The 23,232-nt window shown below is 38.3% G+C and overlaps 1 protein-coding gene across 1 annotated transcript in view; it reads right to left on the bottom strand.

Annotated features, from left to right (window-relative positions):
• CDKAL1 (CDK5 regulatory subunit associated protein 1 like 1) overlaps positions 1–23,232 on the bottom strand; it is a 338,480-nt gene that overhangs the window by 194,052 nt on the left and 121,196 nt on the right. The window contains exon 8 of the mRNA XM_063298967.1: positions 2,016–2,119. Coding sequence (XP_063155037.1) covers positions 2,016–2,119 — 104 coding nt within the window. The remainder of the gene's footprint in view (positions 1–2,015; positions 2,120–23,232) is intronic.

The raw sequence follows: 23,232 nt of genomic DNA, 5'->3' as shown, positions 1-23,232 counted from the left end.
ATCACAAGTTGTGGTCATGTGACATCTTGCTTAACAAGAGAGCCAGTTTGATCTAGTGGTTAAGGCAAGAGATGGGCTCTTGCCTTAACCGGGCTAGAAGCCAAGAGATGGAGAGTTCTAGTCCCGCCTTAGGTGTGAAAGCTGGCTGGGTGACCTTGGGCCAGTCACTCCCTCTCAGCCCAACTCACCTCACAGGGTTGTTGTTGTGGGGAAAACTGGAGGAGGAAGGAGTATTAGGTATGTTTGCCACCTTGAGTTATTTATAAAAATAATAAAGGCGGGGTAGAAAATAAACAAACAAACAACCACGGGTGATTCACTTAATGGCCATGGCAGAAATGAGCTCATAAGCCTGTCATGGTCACGTAATGTCTTGCTTAATGACCATGTTGCTTAGCAATGGAGTTGTCAGTCCCAATTGTGGTTGTTAAGCAAGGGCTACCTGTAGTTTGCTTCACTGCTCTGCCTTCAGTCCTACTGAAAGGACGATGTCAACATCTTCTATGCGCATAGAGGCTTTGTGCCCTTCGTTCAGGAGCAGTTGAAATTGTGGGTCACGTGCTGTCACACTGTCAATTTTATGCTGATATCCATAGCTTTTATACAGCTCAAACTGTAGGTAAGTTTTCTGGTAGATCAGATGAATTTTATATCTCAATTCTCTTCACAGATTCTAATGATGATGTTACTGATTCTGCTTTTAGAGTCTTTGCTACTTGTAAACAAATGATGAACGCTGGCAATTTCATCTCATTTTCTTTATTACTTCTATTTAATTTATTTTGTTTTGAAAGCTGCCCCTAATAACTGTTGTTACTCTATGGAAATGCCATAAGATAATTGCTACCTCTATCTATTTTACGGATTTAAAGTGAGTCACCATGTGCACATAGACACAGTGCTACATTAGACTGGATCACAAGGTCATAGTTGTGGGGAAAAATAGGAGGGGAGTGTGCTATCTACACCACTATGACCTCCTGAAGGAAAGATAGGATATAAATCTAATGAAATATATGCATAAGTTTGCAGCATTCCCAAATCCAAGGAAATAGAAATAAAAAGCTAAACTGTTCAAAAGAGACTACCGTAAGGCCTCACTGCTGCACTGATGGAGTTTGTAGTGGATTTTTTTAGGGAAGACTGTAGGTAAGGAGGGAAGGATTAATCCTCTCCTCCTTCCTCAATCTCTCCTAAAAAATAATCCTTCACATTTCAATCCAGCCTTAAAAATTGTGTCCACTGGTATCATTTGATGTACAGTACTATTTACTACTCCACTGCCACATGGAATATTTTTGAAGGGGGCTTCTATTAAATTGCTACGGGTGAATCATCATTTGCTCAAAATTGACCACACCCTAAGAAAATCATTGTCCCTATGCCGCATGAGGGTTTAAAGCAGCTTCTACAGCATAGATGGAGGCTACTGTGAAATTTCATTCCTGCTCTAACAGGACGGAGGTATTTTGTGTGTGATGGAGTGTATCAGTGGAATATAGAGTGTGGTCATGGAGTGTATATATGAAAAGATGCGGTGGCAAGAAAATGCCCTGGGGCTGCACTTACAGTCATAGGTGTCTATTCCTAACTGCGATGATGCCAAAATAATGAAATATGACATCACAATACAAGCTCCAAGTTTTTGTACTTTGCACAGATGCCCATGCTCATAGTGGATTATCTCCATCCATTTGGGACTGTGGCTAAGACCACAGACAGTGCACAGACAGGAATTGCTTAGACCTCTGCACAATACATGATACTCCTATCTTAATATACCATCAGGGCTTTGATAGATGGAATAGTTGAAAAGCAATGACCATATCTGTAATGAATACTTACAATTTTCCAGATTTGAAAAGAATCCACAGATGAAAAAGATCAGCAGTACTACACTATCATCTATATATTCTATAGCAACAGATAAAGTTATATCACATTAGCAGACATTTTGAGAAGTAAAATAATTTATATGTTTAGAATGCAAAATTGAACACACAAATAAAACTTACCTTGAAAGGACTGTTTGCCTCTGTTTACCAATTCTTCAATAGAATAACTTGCTAATTCTCCTCGGGCATGCTTAGTTTTGCAATACGTACATGCATTCAGACACCTGGAGAAAAAGCATAAATATATATTCTTTAAAAGAATACATGTACACAACCAACCAGATTATGAAGCCTGCTGCTCTGCTCTTCAAAATATATTTATAGACAGTTATTGTACTTACACAGAACAGCTCTTTACTGACAAATTTGACCCTTTCAAAATCAAGTTTAATCAAGGGTTATATTGTCCCCCCCAAAATAATTTGTTTAATAATTGTAATAGAGCCAGTTTGGTCTAGTGATTAAGGTACTGGGCTAGAAACCAGGAAGCTGTGAATTCTAGTCCCGGCTTAGACATGAAAGCCAGCTGAGTAACCTTGGGCCAGTCACTCTCTCAGCCCAACTCACCTCACAGGGTTGTTGTTGTTGTGGGGAAAAGAGGAGGAGGAAGGAGTATTAGGTATGTTCGCCACCTTGAGTTATTTATAAAAATAATAAAGGTGGGATAAAAATAAAGAAAAATTGTGCAAACTAAGATACTCTGTATCTTGGGCTACTCAATTATTTGTCTGTATGAAGGATGTCTTAAAATTATCAGCCCTGAGTGGCAAAAATCTAATCAACCACTAAATGGCAGCAAGAAGTTAACATTTTCTAATATCCTTTTGCTCCCATCTAGTGGCCATCTGGATTTCTGCCTCCCAGATCAGGTGGTCCTAGGCTTGGGACACACACACACACACACACAAAGGACAGTAAAGCTAAGATATTTTGTATTTCTTTAAACAGTTGATTATATGGGATATTTAATTAGTCAATTTTAAATATATTTGTATACTCAACTGCCTAAGGATCTTAAATATGAGGCAGAACAAGTAATAGATGTTAAAAATACAGTTTTGACATACTGTATAGCACAAAAATAAAAAAACGTCGATTTAAATCAACTTCCAATGCTCACTTAATTCTTATCAACGAGCACCAGTCCTATGGCTTTAAAAATGTGTTAAGAAATGACAAATGTCAAACAAAAATTTTACATGTACTGTATGTGCTTTAATCCAACTTGAAAATAGTGAAGATGAATCACTGAAGTCCAACAGGACAGTAGGACCTATAAGAAGGAAATGAGCAAATAAGAGGCAATGAAACCGCAGAGATGCATTATTCCTAGGTATTTAAAGATGAGTTGTTTTGATCATTCGTTTTGTTACCAGCCTTGCTTCTTATCGTTATTAGTTATCAAAGTTGATTGGCATGGCGGGGATATGATAATCAACGCAAAACAGGAACATTTATTTTCACAATTCCTGATTAATGTTTGGCTTGCTGCTCTGGTCTTCTTTCTTCTGCGCCTCAAAATTGTAATGGGCACTGTAGAAGAGGCTCAACTTTGTTGTCTCAATCAACTGCTCACATACCAGTGGACTAACTGCCAAAACTGTGAATGAAATGCCTCAGTTCTCCTTCCTTGTGCTTGGAATGTTGTGAGCTTAAAAGAAGTAAATTTTCTTTCAGGAGCAAGGCACAAGTGGGTTTTCCTGCTTGATGTTATAATTATCTAAGTTTCTTCCAAACCATCATCAAAACCCATCACTCAGCAAATCTATCCTGAAAGTAAACAATCATCAATGTACTTCAAATGCACACTTTATCGATTGTTAGGAAGGCAAATAAAAACAGTTACTGAAGCCAGGAAGAGTAGTAAAAGGATAAGGAAGAGAAGCATGAAAGAGCAAAAGTGTGGTGTCATGAGAATCCCAGAGCTGCCTTTGAGCAGAAATACACAGGGGGAGTTTCTTAAAATTTCCAGGGTGTCCCTCCTTGCAGATATGAGACTGGCCAGAGCTCCTGCATGGAGATTTGGAATGCAGAACCAGTGTCCCCCAGGATGCTAAGCCCAGGCCCGGGGCTACCAGTGTGAGGCAGGGGCTCTCAGAGTATTATGTCCCTTCCCCTCCCTTACCATGTTAGGTTTACATGCAAGTAGAGTACTGAATGAGAAACTTTTAAGAAGCTAGGAGAAAATCAGTATCTTTCCTTCAGAGATAATAACTGCTAGAAATTTAATTCTGCAAAAAATGTTATCTTACAATTGAAGAAATGACAATTCAAGAAAATGTGAGTTTGTGTACCAGTGAAAAAGGGATATTTGAAAACACAGTTTTACATTAAGAGAAAGTAAAGGAATTGACTTCCAATTATATGAGTATTACCCACTGCATTTCACTTAAGTAAGCTGAAACTAACGTGATGGGCCTCAAAGCTGGAAATCAGAACTGTGACAAGAGAGAGGAAAAGGCTTTCCCTAAGGATGGCTATTGTCTGGAGAAAGGAATAAAAGGAGAGTTCTACTATTATTAAAAAAAAAAGATAAAGTACTTTTTGGAGAAGGATAAGCAAAGAGCTCAGATTTTATAAGCCAATTACAATTTAGGTGCCTACTTTATTCACCTCAGCTCACAGAATCCAATGAGAAGTAGCAGATAAGGAAGGAAATTAGACCATTTCTAATTCAAGTAGAACTAATACGCAATTACGCAAGGGCATGTTAGCCAAGGTATGGCAACAAATGCTCTACTTATTGCCGTGGGCTTAAACAAGTGATGAGAGAACCTATGACTGTGTTCCTGATATCAGAGCATCTAATGCATGTTTGCTTGTTCAGAGAAAAGCCATCTATCAAAGATCTTTGGAAGATGATTCCCTCTCCCTCCCAGGAAGCTGACCACAACAAAGAGAAGGTAATTTCAGTCACAGCCTTCAAGCTAGAGAATGAGCAACTGTAAAAAGCTAACTTCAACTTTCTTGGCCAGAAACAACTCTGCTCTAAGAAGATATATCTACCTCAAAGGCCTATTAAAGATTCCATGTTGCATTATAACTCATATTGTTTCCTTCCTTCTGTTGTGTGTTTCCCATCTTTTAGTTTTATGCAGAGAATCTGGTTAATATGCAGAGTTTGGAAATAGTAAATATTAATACAAATTGTGTCACCAACATGGTCTCCTCCATGCATTGTTATGACATCATCTAAGTTCAATTCTAGATCAGGCAAAACAAATTCTCCAGGCCTTGAAATTTCATACGGCTACGTGGTCAAGAAAGTATTTTGGGCCTCTGACAGAGTTCCTGGCCACTATGGAAGATAGGTGGCACAGCAATCTTAATTATCAGTGGCTGCGTCCAGGCTCGATAACCTCTTTTAAGAAACCTCATCATCTTTGTTCATTACAGTGAAAACTTGTAACATCATTTACCTAGTTATGTCATTCCACAACTGACTTTGGATGACTAAAACAAACAACTGCTGCAGTTCCTATTTTATGGTTCCAAAGTTCACAGACTCATCGAGTTGGAAAGGGGCATTTAAATCACTGAATCCAATCCAATTCATGAAATATTACTCATTAATACTATAAATGTAGAAGGAACATAAACCGTAGCACTGAATGTTATACTGAGTGACTTGGATTGATTCAAACCTTGACATATTTTATAAGAGCACATAGAATAGCCACTTGGTTTTACTACAAGTTATCAAAAACTCCTGAGAACAGCCAATATATTATGAACACCAAGATTTTAAGATCTGGCTAAGAATCATGTATTTTAATGAACAAATCTTATAATGACTACTCTGCTCAGCATTTAATATAACTCTTTATGAATACTGAGAAATATATTTCCCAATAATTAGTTATGTGTATTACATTTATTACAAAGACACTAATTCATTATCAGGCATTTTGGCTCAGTTTCCATAACAGAATAATATTAAAAAATGTAACATTTTTTACATGACATTCTGATAGCCACACAAATCAATTGTAAAGTCTAAATCTTAGGGAATTTTCTGCAACATCTTAATATAACAATGCCATCAAGTGCTCAAGGAGAGACATAAACAGTTATTTGCCAGCTTGAGGCTATAAAAGATATCATGTCATGTCAACAAGCATGTATTTAAAACTGGCATAAATGAATTATCAATACCTAATGCCTAAATCCCATTTTTGGATTTATGGAACAACGTGTAAGGGAGAAACCAAGAAAACTTTTTAAAGGACTGAGAAGAAGCCCAGCTGTGATTAGAAAGTACTTTCAACTTTTTTTGTTTTATTGCCATGAAAATAGGCAGTGAAGCCTAATAATCATTTTACAAAATATTTGCATCCATCCACACATTTTATACCAAACTGCAGGTTCCATTATAATATACATCTGCAGAAATAGGCAGAACGATGGTATCTTATCTTTCCCTCTATCTTTACTTTTCCTATTCTTTGAAAAAAAAAAAACTTAGGCCTTCTTGACCACATTTGTCAATCACATGCACATTTTAAATTTACAAGCATGCTGAACTGAAAACATTAATTACAAAAGGATTTCATTTCCAAACCGATACAGCAAGAACATATTACATATTAAACCATGAAAGAGGTTCTCTTGAACAGGGAATTTCTGCTAGCGATAAAAAATCTGTCTTTGGTATTTGTGTTTGTCATTTTAGGCTCTAGAATGGTCCTCCATTTTTTTTTTATTTTTATTTTGAGAGGTGAGCAATTGCCCTGGAGTGACTTTGATCACCCTCTTCCACGAAAGAGATGCTACTGTAACAGCTACGCCCCTGCCCGGTCCTTTTTACTGTTCCACACTTTCCCAAAAAAGTTCATTTGAAAATGTAATACTGTATTGTTCAGCATGCTTGTAAATTTAAAATGTGCATGTGATTGACAGATGTAGTCAAGAAGGCCTAAGTTGTTTTTTTTTAAAGAATAGGAAAAGTAAAGATAGAGGGAAGGATAAGATACCATTGTTCTGCCTATTTCTGCAGATGTATATTATAATGGAACCTGCAGTTTGGTATAAAATGTGTGGATGGATGCAAATATTTTGTAAAATGATTATTGCTACTGTAGTTTAAGTAATAAGCAATCTTAAGTATATTAACAGAGGTATTACTTTTTTAGAAGCTCTGTGGGGCATTTAGGCATATGCTTCAAAGACCCTGACTACCACCTCATCTAGGCAATCTGTAACACTGTGGATCAGAAAAGGAAGCTGAACGTGCTTTAAATGATGCAGAACAGATGGGTTGGGAGAGCATCTTCATTTGCTCTGTGTACAGGTCACCACTATTCAGATTAGCAATGTTGGTTTGTGCTCCAGCTGTAGCCTTTCCTGAAGGCAACAGATGTATCTACCCAGAAATATTCCCCTGTTATTTCTCATTTTTATTATTGCCATGTGCTGAGAAATTACATCTGCTCCAAAACAGTAAGACCAGACTCTAACCATAGCAGATTAGAAGGATCCTGTAACTCCCTTGGGATAACTATATTGACTTCCCTGGATTCCAATTCATTCAACACTCAACCTGGAGTTTAAACCCTTAGTGGTTTTAAAAGTTGAAGTCGTTTGCCTTCCTGGGCATCAGCTGCAGGTAAGCTCTCCTCTGTCTCCACAAGGTCAGATGTTTTGGGGAACAGAATGGAACAGGGCCTATTCAGTGGCTTCACCCACACAGTGAATATACTTTCATACAAGGGCTGTCTCAACCCCTTCTTTCATGGCATTCTACTGGGAGGGAAAACCTCTCTTTTTCACTTGGCTTTCAGCCTCTTAGTTGGCCAATTTGGAGTTAGTCTGCTACATCACTGATTGGCACTGTCTTTGTTTAAGCATTATTTATTTGTTAAGGCCACCGAACTCAAAAAAAGTCTCTGTTTATTGATATGTGATAGTATATTTTAATGAGCTATAGTTTGCATTTGATGAATTTTGTTTTTACTGTTAAACAAATAAGCAATATACTATGGCAAGGTAAACACCTGTAATTTAAGCAGTATCATGGGGTGGAACCTTTGCTGTCACCAGACTTGCCCTTTGGAACAGGACCTGCCTGAGATTCAGATGGCCCTGACCCTACCTGCCCTTCAGAAGGATTGTTTTGATCCCAAGACACTGGGTCAGGAAGTTTCGCACCCACCTTGACCATGTTTTTTTTTTTAAAACTGTTCTGGGTTGGATGAAGTTGTGTAGAGGGCAGAGGGAATGGCCTTTTTAGCTGTTACTTTTTTTAGTAAACTTAGCACAAAAGTCAGCTTGGTGTGATCTGTGGGAAACTCTGCTGTCCTGCCCACCATAAACAGTTTAAATTGATTTGTGAAAGTCAGAAATTGGTCCTGCTCTCCTCCAAATAGGTCCTAGTCTGGTCTATCTTGAATGGCTGACAAGTTATGTTTGATGCATTGGTACATTATGTTTGATTATATTTTAAGGTTTTTCTATGTTACTATGCGCTGTTTTTATTTTGCATGCTGCCCTGAGTCACATATCAGTTGGAAAGCTATATAAATGAAATACATACTGTACATACATACATATTAATTAAGGGATAAATTTCTTTGCAGACCTACAGAGTACAAAATGGTGGGACCAGCTCTGAATGAAACATTTACTAGCTTCAGTCCATTAGACTTCTAGATGAATAAGCAATTTATACAGAAGATTTCAGTGAGAAGATAAATTCAACTAGCATGCAACATGTTCCAGCATAGGTCAAGAGGCTGTTATCTCTTGATATATCCAGTTAAGATATATCCAGTTGCTCCAGTTTAGATATTGTTTGGTCCAACAGAAAAAAAAAATAGGAATTGGGAAGAAGCACATCAAGGGCTTCTGATTGCTAAATCAGAGTTCAATGGTTTGGGCCTTGTTTCAGCTTGATCAAACTATTAATATATGAACGGCAACATAATTAAAAGCATGTATTCTTTGTATTTTTTTTGCACATGAACACAAATGCAAAAAACATTCTTGAATACATGTTTTCTCCTGTACTTTTTTTTTTTAGATACTCCTCTTTCCCCTTCACATTTTATCTGAATTATTCTCAATCAATCAAAGTTCCTTGGTCTCCATTCACCATCAACACCCTGCTATGTTTATTGATTTATTTCTTTGCAGAAGCTAAATGCTGCCACTTCACAACCCTAGTTGAACACCACTGCATTTCCTCACCTTGGCAAATTGTTTTTCAACAAACAACCTCATATTTATTTGGACAAGTAGAATTGTTAACGATTGGTGTTACCTGAGTGGGGTGGAAAGTAATAAAAATACAGTTTCAGGGTGATAAATTTGCATGAGGAACAAGAAGAGGGCACTGTTAACAGCCCAGAATAAATCCAGCTTTAATGAACTATACTTGGAATGCTAGTGCAGCAATATCTAAGACCAGATTTTTTGTATTTATATTTTCTTTCCTCTACATTTCTTTTTTTCTCCATTCTCCCTGAGTAAAGAAAACCAGAGTTTTCTCCCACAACATTTATGATATATTGTATAGTTTTTGGTAAAAAGTAACATCTACAGTAAAGTAATGAATCTGTATTATAATATGCAAGAATGGTTTTAACACTTCTTTTTTTAAAGTAGTAACGAAACAAAGAAAGCTAAGATCAACGACACGTTTGTCTGATGAGCAATACGCTTATCAAGGAGCCCTCTGAGATATCTATAACAGTGTTATAGAAAACTCAGCTGAACAGTAGACTGTTGCCTGCGATAAGAGCTATTGTTTTCACTTCCTCAACGGCTTATGGAATAGGGCCAGTTAGAGTGGCTAAGTCTCGCAGGAAACATTAGGCTACAGTGATTTCTGAAACATGTAACAGGTTCTTGGGATAAAAGGCATTGTTTCAGGACTGGTCAAAACATCCGGGAGAGAGGGGTGAAGAGTTTTGTGTGAGTGGGCAGAAATTAGCAAGCTTAATTTAGACAAAGATAGCTATCAGGCTTGCTTTAAAGAAACAAACAAACAAACAAATGCATAAAAAGTCTATGTCAGTAGCCTTTGTGGGAACATAGCTTCTAAATTGTGACAGAGAAATAATGGCAAAAAAGAATAGCATAAGTAATCAGAAACACCGCACTAAGTCTATTAAAGTAAGCTACCTATGATAGTTTTCTCTTATGATGACCACATCTAGAATTTGCCCTAGTCTCTCCTATAGCAACAAGAATGCAAAATTATTCCAGGCTGATAGCACACTAATAATATAGAAGAGCTACCAATGTTATATCCTATAAAATAAAACAAGACAAGTGGTCCTGATATTTGGTTTTCATGATTCAATCTATATTAGTAGTAATCAGAAGAGGTTAGCAAACCTAGAACTTAGTTTCATAGGAGAAAAATATAGATACATATTCCAGAAATAGCTCTTGTGGGAAGAAGCATGCTGCTGCTCCCTGAACAATTATACTCTTGAGAAATCATGCATAACTCCAGAAATACATGTAGTGCCTTAAAATCATGCTTCAAGCTGTAATTATTAGGCTTCACATCAAGGCTTAGCAGTAAATCACAAATCTCCAGACACTTAATCTTGAATTCAGCTCATGGCTAGACTTGGTGAAAGATTTCCAGACATGACTCAGCTAGTCTAGAATCTTTATTGCAAACAAGAACAATGTTTGTTCTTGATTGCAACAACTGCCTGGTCTCTGCAGTAAGGAGAATTCAGAGCCTTAAAGTATCTGGGCTCTAGAGTATTTTCCACCAGTTAGAGATATTTGACTGTTCGCTTGGTGGCCTTGGGCAGCTCAGATATGTTAAAATTACGTTGTTTTCTAGCCTGGGAACTGCTGATTCCCAGCTCACTAGCCTATCCATCACTGTCTTTCCCATTTAATTCTTCCCTTCCCTTCTGGAGGGATCGGGTGCTTCTCTCTTGCCTCCTTCTGATTAGGGGAAAATGGAAGGTACTGTACTCTTCTGTCTATTTCCATGTTTTCTTTTGCTGTAATTGATGATACCTCCTCTCTTTCAAGTCTTTCCACTCCTCTCTCCTGCCTGAAGGAGGTGAATTTCCTTTTCCCTTACTTCCAGGAATATTCAGTATCTAAGTGACCTTTCCAGGGAATCAAATATTGTAGTCTGCCTCTCCTGCACTGAAAGTCCACAATATACTTTACCTCAAATTCTTCCTCCACCCAAGATGTGATGACAGGACAGAGGTCTATAAGGGAGATGTTGCAGAAAGGGACAATGAAAACCGGATGTACTGTCAGTGTGGTTGCAAAGACCACAGGACTGATCTGTGCAATCACAGGGAATGGGCCAATAAACTAAGCATTCCAGCTTCTTAGATAGTTGTGTGGAGGAAATAAATCTGATAAAAAGCTAGATACGATCTTCAATAGCAAAGGAGGGACTTCCCAGCAACCCAGTGAGCAGAGCACATACAGAAAGACTTGGCATGATCCAAGGCTGGGCAGTTTACCTGGTGGCCTTGGATGTATCCAACATGTTTACATTATGGTCCTCTAACCTGAATGCCCTAATTACCAGTTTCCAACTCACCAACTTCAACCCTTACCACAATAATTAAAATCCATCTTTCCAGAAATGTGACATTAGCCATAAATCAATCAGATAAGTATTCCAAAAACCTTACTATGTTGTACTCTGCTTTCCAATTTATACTTGGTTCCTGTAGAGGTAGCAGACTTAAATAATGTACTACACAGGAGACTTGGTCATTCACATACTAAACAGTTGGTCAGCAGCTTCAGAAAAAACTCTTTTTGTGATCAAGGGAGATGTTTTTTTTTTCCTTGAACAACAACTATCTCAGTTCTAAATATTTTTAAAAAATTCGTACTGTATTTTCACTCCCCTAAAGCGCCATCCCCACTCCCAGTTTAGAACTGCCTTTCTAGGAATAAACATTCCTCTGAATAGCAAATCTGATATAAATGCTGACAGAACTGGAGAACAGTATGAAATAATATATAACTAACTTCTATCCTTGGGAGGACAAATGTGATGCATATAAAATCATTTTTTAAAACCCACGTTTTTATTAACTTCAAAGTTTCTCTATTGATCCTGATATCTAATAACTATGATTTTTGTTTGTTTGTACCCGTCCTGCCATGTCTTTTCATGGGCGTTACTAAACCCCACTCCAACTGCTTTGAAACACCTTGTCCCACTTTCAATTTCTCTTTTAAGTCACTTAAACCTGGAAATATCCCAGGTCACCTGCTGATAAAATTGACAGAAATCATTGCTTACATATATTTACTTATACTCTTGGGGCATGGAGGGGAGATATCCTTACACACGTATAATTGGCCAAATCAAGCTTCCAACTAGTAATATTACAAAATATACTTTAGGAAATACTTTTAAGATTTTACTTTCCAGCCAACAATTGAAAAAATAACAAAAGACTACTATAATGTTATGAATACGAATGGGCAAAAAATCAGCTCCAATATTTTTAACATGTTATATTAGACAATATCACTTGAATTCACTTAGTTCTGGCTCCTGATACGAGTTTAAAACAGACGACACTGGTCACTTTGGTGGATTTGCTGGAAATTGGGTGGAAGAGCATATGAAAGAGAACTTACTTAAAAGGAGGAGGAGGAGGAGGAGGAGGAGGAGGAGATGCTTAGGGAAAAATGGCAAAATAATGATGGGTGAAAAGATGGAACTGTTCAACTCCTATTCTGGCCCATTTTTCTGCCAGAAAGAGATCTGTGTTCCACTAGGCCAGTGTTTTTTAAAGGATGGTCCGAGGATCCCTGAGGATCCCCCAAACCCGCTCAGGGGTGCGCAAAATCAAAATTATTTGCCAAATATTGAAGTTATTTACAAAAATTTAAAATAACGCTACACTTCTCATTTTTTATTTGTTAAAAAATATAGGAGTTTTTCATGAAAAAAAATATTTTATTTATGTTAATATCTACAAATGTGTCAATTTTAATTTTTAATACGGTAAGTATCGATACATACAAGGACCGAACCTGACCGAACACAAGCTAGAACTGCTATTAAGGCCTACCTTGTGGCAGTAAGAGCAGCGAAATGCCAATATTTCTCTGCTCTTACTGCATCTGCAGAATGCTGCTCAGTGGCCCTTTTCAAGATCACCCAATCCCTATTTGGGAAGGTAGGCCCACTGACCCATCTACAGGGCCGCGCAGAGGAGTTTTCTGGGCATCTGGAGGATAAAATCCCTCGTTGGATGCCAAGCAATGGGCATGGCCTCTGGAAATGCCTGGGGAATGTACTTACCCAGTTATCTGGGAACAGTTTGATCCTGTTGGGCCCAAGGAAGTAGACAGGGTCCTCCGGACTGTAAATGCCACCACTTTCCAATTAGATCCATGCCCTTCCTGGCTGGTGAAGGCAGCTTGGGAGATGTGTGGTTGGGTCCAGACAATGGTGAATTCATCCTTGAAGGAGGGAGTGTTCCCAGCAACCTTTAAAGAGGCACTGGTGCATCCCCTCCTCAAGAAACTGTCGCTGGATCCCACTGTACTTTTTAGTATCCACTTTTTAGGGAAGGTGGTTGAGAAAGTGGTAGCGTTGCAGCTCCAGAGGATCCTGGATAAAATGGACTATCTGGACCCTTTTCAGTCGGGTTTCAGGCCCAGATATGGGATGGAAACAGCATTGGTTGCACTTATGGATGATCTCTGGTGGGTGTGGGATGGGGGCAGTGCATCCATCCTTGCTCTTCTTGACCTCTCAATGGCTTTCGATACCATCAACTATGGTATCCTTTTGGGTCGACTTAGGGAGTTGGGGGTGGGAAGCACAGTTCTGTGCTGGTTCACCTCCTTCCTCTGGGGCTGGTCCCAATCGATGTTGATAGGGAGCAAGAGATCTGGCCCATGGCTCCTCCTTTATGGGGTGCCACAGGGTTTGGTACTCTCCCCACTTTTTAACATCTACATGAAACCGCTGGGTGAGATCATCCATCACCACAAGATGAGGTATCTTCAATATGCTGATGATACCCAATTATACATCTCCATCCCAGGTGACTTAAGTGATGCTCTGACCACCCTCTCTCAGTGCCTGGAGGCTGTTGGGGTCTGGATGGGAAACAACAGGCTTCAGCTGAACCCTGGTGAGACGGAGAAGCTGTGGGTTGGGGGCTCCTCAGTATCCAGGAACTTGTCATCTTTGGTTCTGGATGGGGTTGCACTGCCCCAGACAGACCCGGTACGGAACCTGGGGATCCTCCTGGACTCACGACTCCTGCTCAAAGAGCAGATGGCAGCTGTGCCCAGGAGGGCCTTTGCCCAACTTCGTGTTGTGCACCAGTTACACCCCTTCCTGGATCAGGAAGCCCTCACATTAGTCACTCATGCCCTAGTCACCTCCTGTATAGACTATTGCAATGCACTCTACATGGGGCTACCCTTGAAGAGTATCCGGAAGCTACAGCTGGTTCAGAATGCGGCCATGAGAGCAGTTTTAGGGGCCCCAAGGATGGTGCATGTAACACCTTTGCTGAGTGGGCTGTATTGGGTGCCAGTCTCCTTCCAGGTCCAATTCAAGGTGTTGGTTATTACCTTTAAAGCCCTACATGGCATGGGTCCAGGTTACCTGAGGGACCGTCTTACCCCCATTACATTGACCCGTCCCACCCAGTCAGGCAGAGAAGGTATGTTACGGACACTGTCCATGAGAGATTGTCAATTGGCAGAGTCCAGGAAGAATGCCTTCTCTGCCCTGGCCCTGCCCTGTGGAGTATGTTGCGCCCAGAGATGAGGCAAGCCCCCACTCTCCCAGCCTTCCGAAAGGAAGTGAAGATCTAGCTCTGCCATCTTGCCTGGGGCAGGAAAAGGGGCAATAAATCGTGGGGGTGGTTAGTGCCTTGAAGAGGCCCTGGAGAATTATATGTATTAAATTAAGAGCTTTGTATTCACCATCTTGGATTTTATATTTTATATTTATATTTTTATGAAGAATTTCGCTTTTATTGTATTTTAGTCTGTAGTTATTTTAATTTTATTTTAAACCACCCAGAGTCGCTCTTAGTGAGATGGGTGGTGATAAAATATGAATGAATGAATGAATGAATGAATGAATGAATGAATGAATGAATAAATAAATAAATAAATAAATGTGACCCATACAAACAAAAGCTCTTTCGGGGTCCATTTTTAATTTTGAAAAGTGGGAAGGGGTCCTGAGAGCAAAAGATTTAAGAAGCACTGCACTAGACAAATGGGACAAGCAGGTTAATAGGGAAAGACTGAAATCTGAATCTGACACATTAGGGAATATCTAACAAGGTTTTGTACTAACCCCAGGTTCCCAAGCAGATACAAGAAAGTTAGATAACTTGCTATGTATCAGTACCTACGGTATCAATCTCTTGGCCTCTTTCTCCTGCCTTTTTAAGACAATTTTGGCTACTCCTTTGCACTGCTCTGAAGCTCTCTGCCATCTGTCCTGATTTATAAAATGGCTTTCTCTGGGGTGAGAATCAGGGACTCTTGTTTCCCCTTTAAAGTATCAACGAATCTTCAATGAACCTATTTCTCTGTGTCTGGATAAATTACTTTCATGTTTGATCGCTGCTCATACTTTATTTTACTAAAGTTTCATCAGTGCGAGATAAAAATAATAAAAATGAGTGATATTCAGCAACATTTACTGTAATATTTTTTTTAAAAATGGTTAATTTAACATTTTTAATATAAAGTAATCCAACAGACTTTTTAAAAAACCACCAACCTCATTTAAATTTTGCATTTGAAGAAGGTAAGCACACCCCACACGATTATTTTTTTAACAATGCTGCTTTTCCAGCAAGCAGATCCTTGTAAACCAGCAACAGCTGGCAGGGGCTTATCTTCCTATATGAGAGATCCAATCGTGGCCCAGTTGCAACAGCTGTTTTATACTTTCAGCTTTCATTCAAGTTATTCTTACACCGTAAAATGATTCCACTGACATACTTTGGATTTTACATGCAAAAGGTCCACTCTTTGACTTCAGGCCAGGACCAGTGGAACTAACTTAATTTTTAGGTGTGTTTATTCTGGTAACTCAGTTCTCTGAATGTTTTACTATCACTAGGCCAAGGCATCAAGAACTATATAGTAATAATTATTTACACTGCCAACATCTAATTACCTTTCCTTTGCTTAAGAAAGCTGTTAATCCATACCCCAATATTTCACCTGTTTATTTTGACAGCCTGTTTTGTCAACAGTTATAATTTCTACCACCTTCCTGGATCATGAGAAGTTTATATGTGCTGTCTTGTTGCCAGAATGTCTGGCTGGAAGTAGAAATAGAGTTCAAGGTAACCAACATGCAAGGGTTAGACATGCAAACAGGGATAAACATTTCAATGGCCCCAAACCTCTTAAGCCCATAGTGAGCATGGGTTTCAAAAGTTTGCCTTAATTCATTTATATTTAGAGTAAACAAGTACTTGCTTTTCTCTATTAAGATGGTTCTCTTTTCCCTTTTGACATGTTTTAGGAATAAAGTTAAATCAATACAAATATCAGATAGAGGGATGGATCATTTATTCTCAAACTTTGGAAAGTAGCACAATGAATCAAGCACAATCCAATTTGCAGAAGATGAAGTATATGCCAGCAAATGAGGGCGGTTTATCAAACGAAGAAGAAAAACAGATTGGCAGGGGCTGCAGAAAGGAGATGACTAAGCAAACAGTTTTGTAAACACACTCCCAGCTGTACTTTCAGTCTACCAGGAACTCTAGTTCTTAAGCAACAAGCTACCTTGCTCCGAGATAACTAAGGCTTTAAACGTAGCACATAAACACATATGACTCACCCACAAACCCCAAAGCATAAGAATATTAGACATTCTGGAACACAGAAAAGACATCAAGTCTGGCTCCAGTCTGCAGTGTAAAAAGACCCTGGAACTGCCAAATATGTGCAATTTGTTAAAAAAAAAAGAAAAGGAATAAAAGTGATGAGCGGTACATGCTTGGCCTTTGCAGGAATAGTTCCACCTCCCCCCAATATCTTCAAATTGACTTCAAAAAATAAGTTTTCAGGTCGTACTCAATAGATAAATATATGTCAGTATTCCCTTTAGGAAAAATGTGCACTGGAATCATAAGGGCATATGCTTCAACATATAGGAACTCTATATAAATCACTCTTATCTTTAAAGGAGTGAAATAACTTCAACATAATACTTCTACATACATCACTTTTACACTTAAAGGAATAAAAGAGCCTGCAAGCTGAAAGGAATCCTCTTCAGAGGAAGACAGAGAAGAATGGTTGGATAAACAACTCAAAGTCAGGGAAAGGACTCCCAAACAGAATTTATTCTTTTCATCTCTTAGGAACCCACAACTCAGGCATCAAATTCAGAAGCTCCCCCACATAAGCCTGTGGGAGCAGTATCACTAAGTAATAAGACTGATAGGACAATGATTATAATGACACAGATGTGCAAGGCTTCAAGGAACTGTCTTGAGAAGACCATGCTCTCCTAAGGGCATCTCCTGAAAGCTCTGGCTGAGTTCAGATAGCATCCTCTGTCACCTCTGCATAAACATCTGGTGTAAAAGGAAATGAAATCCTGGAAACAAGGTCAGTTATAACCTTTCCTTGTGACTGAACCTTGGCCTAACTCTTGCTTATGGTCTACGGATGCTCTTCTGGATTCCGATTATTCTTGCACACTTTATTCTGCTGCTGAGTATCTTTTGTGTTCCTACCCTTGACATCTCAATTACATTCCTTACTTGTACTCCTCTTGGTCATGTTAGATATATATATCTAGATTCCTGAGTATACATATCTCTAATACTGGTGGGTAGAAGTTATGAGGGGGGTATGACCAGACATTGCAGTTCCCAAACACACACACACACAACTTCCCCCTTTTCTCCACACATTTAATGGAAGTATCTTCTCCCCCACATATCTAGCAGAGTATGTTTAACTGCATGTGTTTTATGACTATATGCCCAAGTCTACTAAAGAAATCCTTAAGTCAAATCAGATTGCTGAAGTTCAATGTGTCAAACAGATGGAAAAAGGAATCATTTGACATGACATGAACCTGCAACTCATTTTTTAATTTATTTTTGTTATGTTTGACCTATGTTGGCACATACATAAAAAGCTCAAAACTAAGAAATAGGACACAGTTATCATCTGAGGATCTAAAAGAAGATGACTAACATGATCATAGCTTGCCTGTGCATTTGGATAATCCAGAACTATATAGTAGCCATGGAGAAAATTGGCTGTTTTTGTTGTTGCCTCTGACCACATGGTTAAATCTAAATTTTCACAGCTGTGGAACATGTTCCTGTTTTTACCCTAGTTATTACATTTTTTAAAATTAAAAATACTACATCAAATGCTGATAGGGAAATTTGACAGCTAATTTTTTTTTTAAACCATGGGCAAGCAAGGATACTAATACCTTAGATCAGGTTACTGCCATATGAGTTACTGCAAGAAGAATTTAATTAAATCATCATTTAATTTCACAGTTTGGTCCAGATTCATTAGCAGCATCTAAAACTCCTGAATTATCGTCAGGTTTTAATTTTTCTAAGTCTACAATATTAAAAAAAAAAATAAAAACATACAGCTAAGGTGGATATTTGTAATTCGTAAGAACCCTTGAATAAAGAATTGGATTAAGTGTGTTAGAAGGTATCAAGTTACTTTTCTTATGATCTTCAGATCTGATTAATTCAACCAAAGAATTTATTTCTCTTTTACTGAACACTCTTATGTTGGAAGTGGGTAAGGAGATTTAGTCATATGATATGGGCTGTCCCACTCACCCTATTTTTGTTTAATATCCATAAGTTTATTAAAATGATGTTACAAATTTCAGAATGGTTAAAGATCTGAATGTACTCTTGAATTACATACCAAGAATTGGAACATCATTGTATCAACAGTTATGGATTTAATGAACATACTGATCTCCTTCAATATGAAATTCCATGAATTTTAAAATCAACCAATGAAACTCTGGCTCAAGTTCCGAATAAGAGTTAACAAAGTGTGTGTGTGTGTGTGTGTGTGTATAAATGTAATTTAACCTTCCATCCAGCACTACTCAGTGAGAAAAGGAGAAAAAAACTAACATTTTAAATATTTTTCTCCATTTACAAACAAAAAGTAAGCAAATAAGGGAAGAAAAGCCAGTTGCATCCCATTTGCCTTGGCTAAAAAAAATACAGCTTGAATCGATTTAGCCAAGTTTGATATCAATTTATACCGAATTTTGGGGACATGCAAAGTTACCCAAAAATATGGAGATATTTTCTTATTTTATCAATTAATTTTTTATCAAAGAAATGTTTTACAAAGTAAAAACAATACAAATTTAAATAAAAAAGAAAGTAAATAAAAGTGATGGGGAAAGAAATTCAAAAAAAGAGAAAAAGAAGAAAAGATATAAAGGAGTGGCTTCCAATCTTCTTTACAGCATTATAAATGCATTTATATTTTATCCTCTCTAAGGTTACATCATGGCTCCCTTCTTTCCATGTTCTACCCTTTCTAATCATCAAACCCATAAATCACAAGTTTATTTTTCTCCACTTTCAGTAAAACGTTCATAAAGAGTTTCCAGTTACTAACAAAAAAGTTATTGTCTTTTCCCTAATTGAACAAGTCAATTTTTGCCATCCCTGCAAACTCTGTCATCTTGGCCAACCGTTCCTCCATTGTGGGTATTTCGAAGTCTTTCCATCTTGGTGCATATAATAATCTCGCTGCAGTTACCATGTACAGAAACAATCATCCATCAGTATTGTCTAGTTAAAAGTAGAGATTTTTTAAAAAAAATATCCAGTGTCAGCTATTTAGATAGAACAATTTTTAGGCAGACCATGAACTGTAAACAGTTTTTTTTTTCACTTTGCTATTGCTACTTATCTTTGGTACCATGAATACTGATGCCCTGTGTGGTTCAAGGCATCACACTTCCAAGAGCTATAGGCAGGCAGGAACATTTACTTCTCCGTATTTAAGAATAACTAAAGGAGAGAATTGGGGAACATCACTTTATGGAGATACATCATGGATGAGTCCTAGACCCCTTAAGACCAATCTGACTAAGCCAGCCTAATTTATATGATTTTAATTTAAATGATGTACTCTAAACATGATTAACTCTCATCAAATATTATGAAGTTCAAGTTTTGCATTTTTTAATCAAAACTTATATTAAAAGTTTGTGTTTGGGGTGACATAACTGTATGTTAATTATTAAAATACTACTGTAATACATATTTACAATCCAGGATGAATAGTTGATTGCTTAGAAATGTCAGAATCTAAACCGACTATGCATCCTTATAAAGAGTTTCATTTAAAACATGTGCTGCTGTTTCCAAGCAATCTGAAATACAGATTCAGCTTTGATGCTGCTACTCTACTTAGGATTTTTCAGTAATTTAAGCAGAGGTGCCCCAGTAGTGTATTTGTTAACTCCAAAGCTGCACTGCAATGGAAGCTGTCAAATCATTCTTAGTGGCTGGAGGAAGACCAAAGTTGAGATCTATTTCACTCTTTAGGAAAAAAATTCTCAAAAGTTGAGCTATTTTTTTCTCATGGGAGAAATTAAAGGCACCCATTTTGGTCCCCAAAGGACACTCCTCCACAAAACAGACTTAACTCTCAGGTCCACCTTCTCCAGTACTGGACAGCCCATGATCTTGAAACAGGTTGAGCTGCCCTGATTGAGATGGTGTTGTAATTTGCTCTCAAGGTTGGTTTTTTTGTCTGTTTCCCATGTCACATAGGCAGTGAGAAGGTTTTCAGACTTCTGAGCAGGCATGTCGCTTTTTAGTGAAGATTTATAAACAGCAGATCTGCTAGGCAATGGAGGTGGTTGAGTGGTAGTTGTGTTTGTGCTACGTGGACTGGAAGTGCTGCGTATAAATCAAGGAGCAAGGACAGAAGCTGATGGAGGAAAGCAGGCACAGAGTTGAAGGGAGGATCCTTGCAGGAAGAACAAATCTGGCCAACTGAAGACCCAGAAGCATCAGAATAGGAGAACTGTGGAAAAATAGGAAGGACAGACCAGGAGTCAGCACGAAAAAGCATTACTATGGGGCTGGCTTTCTAAGGGGCTCAAGGAAGAATTATTTTTCCCTTTTTCCCTCCTCCTCTCTAAGTCAGATAAGACTAAGAGAAAGTGGAAGTACAGCAAAGCTACTTAAAGGAGTTGATAAGAGAATTAAGGGAGGGTGCAAGTGAAAAATAGCTATTATTGGTTATGGTTCTGTTTCCATGGCCTGAAGGTGTTGGTTTCCTAAATTATGTTGGTTTCATGCATAAGCCAAGTCATGGCTGACTTCAGAGGCATTATCTAGCCAGTATGCTCAAGTTCTTGTGATCTGGTTGTTTGAAAAAGTTAGTCTAATCATAGTTAAGGGAAGTGAGTTGGCAAAGATAAACCTGGGAGCGCACCAATTCCAGAAAGGAAGAGCAAAACTTGCAATTTTCAAGCAACTACACCACTTTGGTAAGCGCTGAGCACTGAGGACCCCCTCCCCCTGAGATACAATCAGAGAATGCCTTCGCTTTCCATTTGAGGATGGGAATTCGTCTGGCATTGGAAAGGGAAATGCAAGTGTAGGTTGCTCCCTGATCCTTTATCCTGCCTGTATAGTCCATGGAGCATAATCAATTTTCTCTTGAATAGGCAACCAGATTTGTAGATACAGTTGTGCAGAAGAAGAAAGGGGCAGTTCGGGCCTGCAGAGATAATGCAAAAGAGAACAGTGGGCAGAGGAGGTCTTGGTGTCAAGGCATCCAGTGGGGGAGACACTGGGTACCCTTTACAGTCAATAATGAAAGAAGAACCACTTTTAGTCCTTTGTTTTTCTGGGAGTAAATCCCATGGCATCTCAGGGACATTCACCTGAGATCTGCACAGGTTGGAAGTATTGTCAGAACCAGTAAATTGCTTCCTAATTTACACAGCAGCCCTGAATTATTCGTTTAACTCTTTTATGTATTGAGTAGAGCATAATTGGCTATGATTTACCAGCCATAATTGGTAAATTATGAGAGAGAGCCAGTTTGGTCTATTGGTTAAAGCTCTGGGCTAGAAACCAGGAGACCATGAGTTCTAGTCCTGCCTTAGTCATGAAAGCTGGCTGGGTGACCTTGGGCCAGTCTCTCTCTTTCAGCCCAACTCACCTGACAGGGTTGTTGCTGTGGGGAAAAGAGGAGGACGAAGGAGTATTAGGCATGTTCACCGCCTTAAGTTATTTATAAAAATAATAAAGTCAGGATAGAAAACAAACAAGCAAACAAATAATGAGGAGGTTCACACATCATGCTAAGCCACAGCCCAACAAACCACATTATAGTTTAATATGTTGGGTGAATCGAACCACATAGTTTAACATTAGTTTTACCAAAGTGTCCATAAGAAATTCTGGCACTTAGAAAGTCAACAGCCAAAAATATATTTCATAAAAATTATACTGAACAGCCTTCCCCATCCTGGTGCCCTCCAGATGCCTTCATCTACAAATCTAAAAATGTATCTGGAAGATACTAGTTTGGAAAGGCAGATCTTGAACACTGGGGCTGGGGAGCAGAAGAAAACCACACAAATATTCAGCTTTTGTTTAAACTCAACAGTCAGCATTTGCTTCAGTCCTTGAAAGATCTGTTTTGTACTAACAAAGAGGGTCTTCTACTGGGAAAATAAAGGTCAATCCTAGTGCAGCACTTTACGTCACTAGACAAATTTCATCCATGAGTTTCATTCCAAGTATGAAATTCGTTTGACATACAAGCAAGATATAAGAAAACATAGATTACAAAAAATCTTATTTTCAATATGTGTGAATATAAAATGAAGTCCACATTATTATGAGTGCAATCCTTTGTATATTTATTCAAGAGTGGGCCTCACTATAAACAGTAGGCCTTATGTCTAAGTAAATCTAGCAAAATGGCAAGTTGTAAAATGATTAACAACTTTTCTTAGACATGGATTAAAATATTAGAAGATTATTTTTATATGCTAATGTTAAGAATACATACACTCTAAAAATACTCTCATTGAGCAAGTTTTAGTTAACATGGATTGCAGCACAATATTGACTGTTGTATAGCACTTAGCTTGTTCTTCAAATAGGTCAAGAGAAAGAGAGAATGAGAGAAAGAATGCACTGGGGAGTGGCTGTTAATAAGCTCAACCACCCAGTACACTTTTGTATTGTTGTGTTGCAATCTGGTTTGCAAGAACAGGATTAAGAAAGAAGCCCAATCATGTAATTACCACGATCCCATAAATATCTGTACCTAGAATGGCAAATAATTAAGCTATGTTCTGGACTAGTTCCTTATACAG

This window comes from Candoia aspera, chromosome 3 (genome assembly GCF_035149785.1).
Source record: "Candoia aspera isolate rCanAsp1 chromosome 3, rCanAsp1.hap2, whole genome shotgun sequence".
Lineage (NCBI taxonomy): Eukaryota > Metazoa > Chordata > Lepidosauria > Squamata > Boidae > Candoia > Candoia aspera.
The sequence above is the reverse complement of the archived record's forward strand: the minus strand, read 5'-3'. Positions and strand labels throughout refer to the sequence as shown.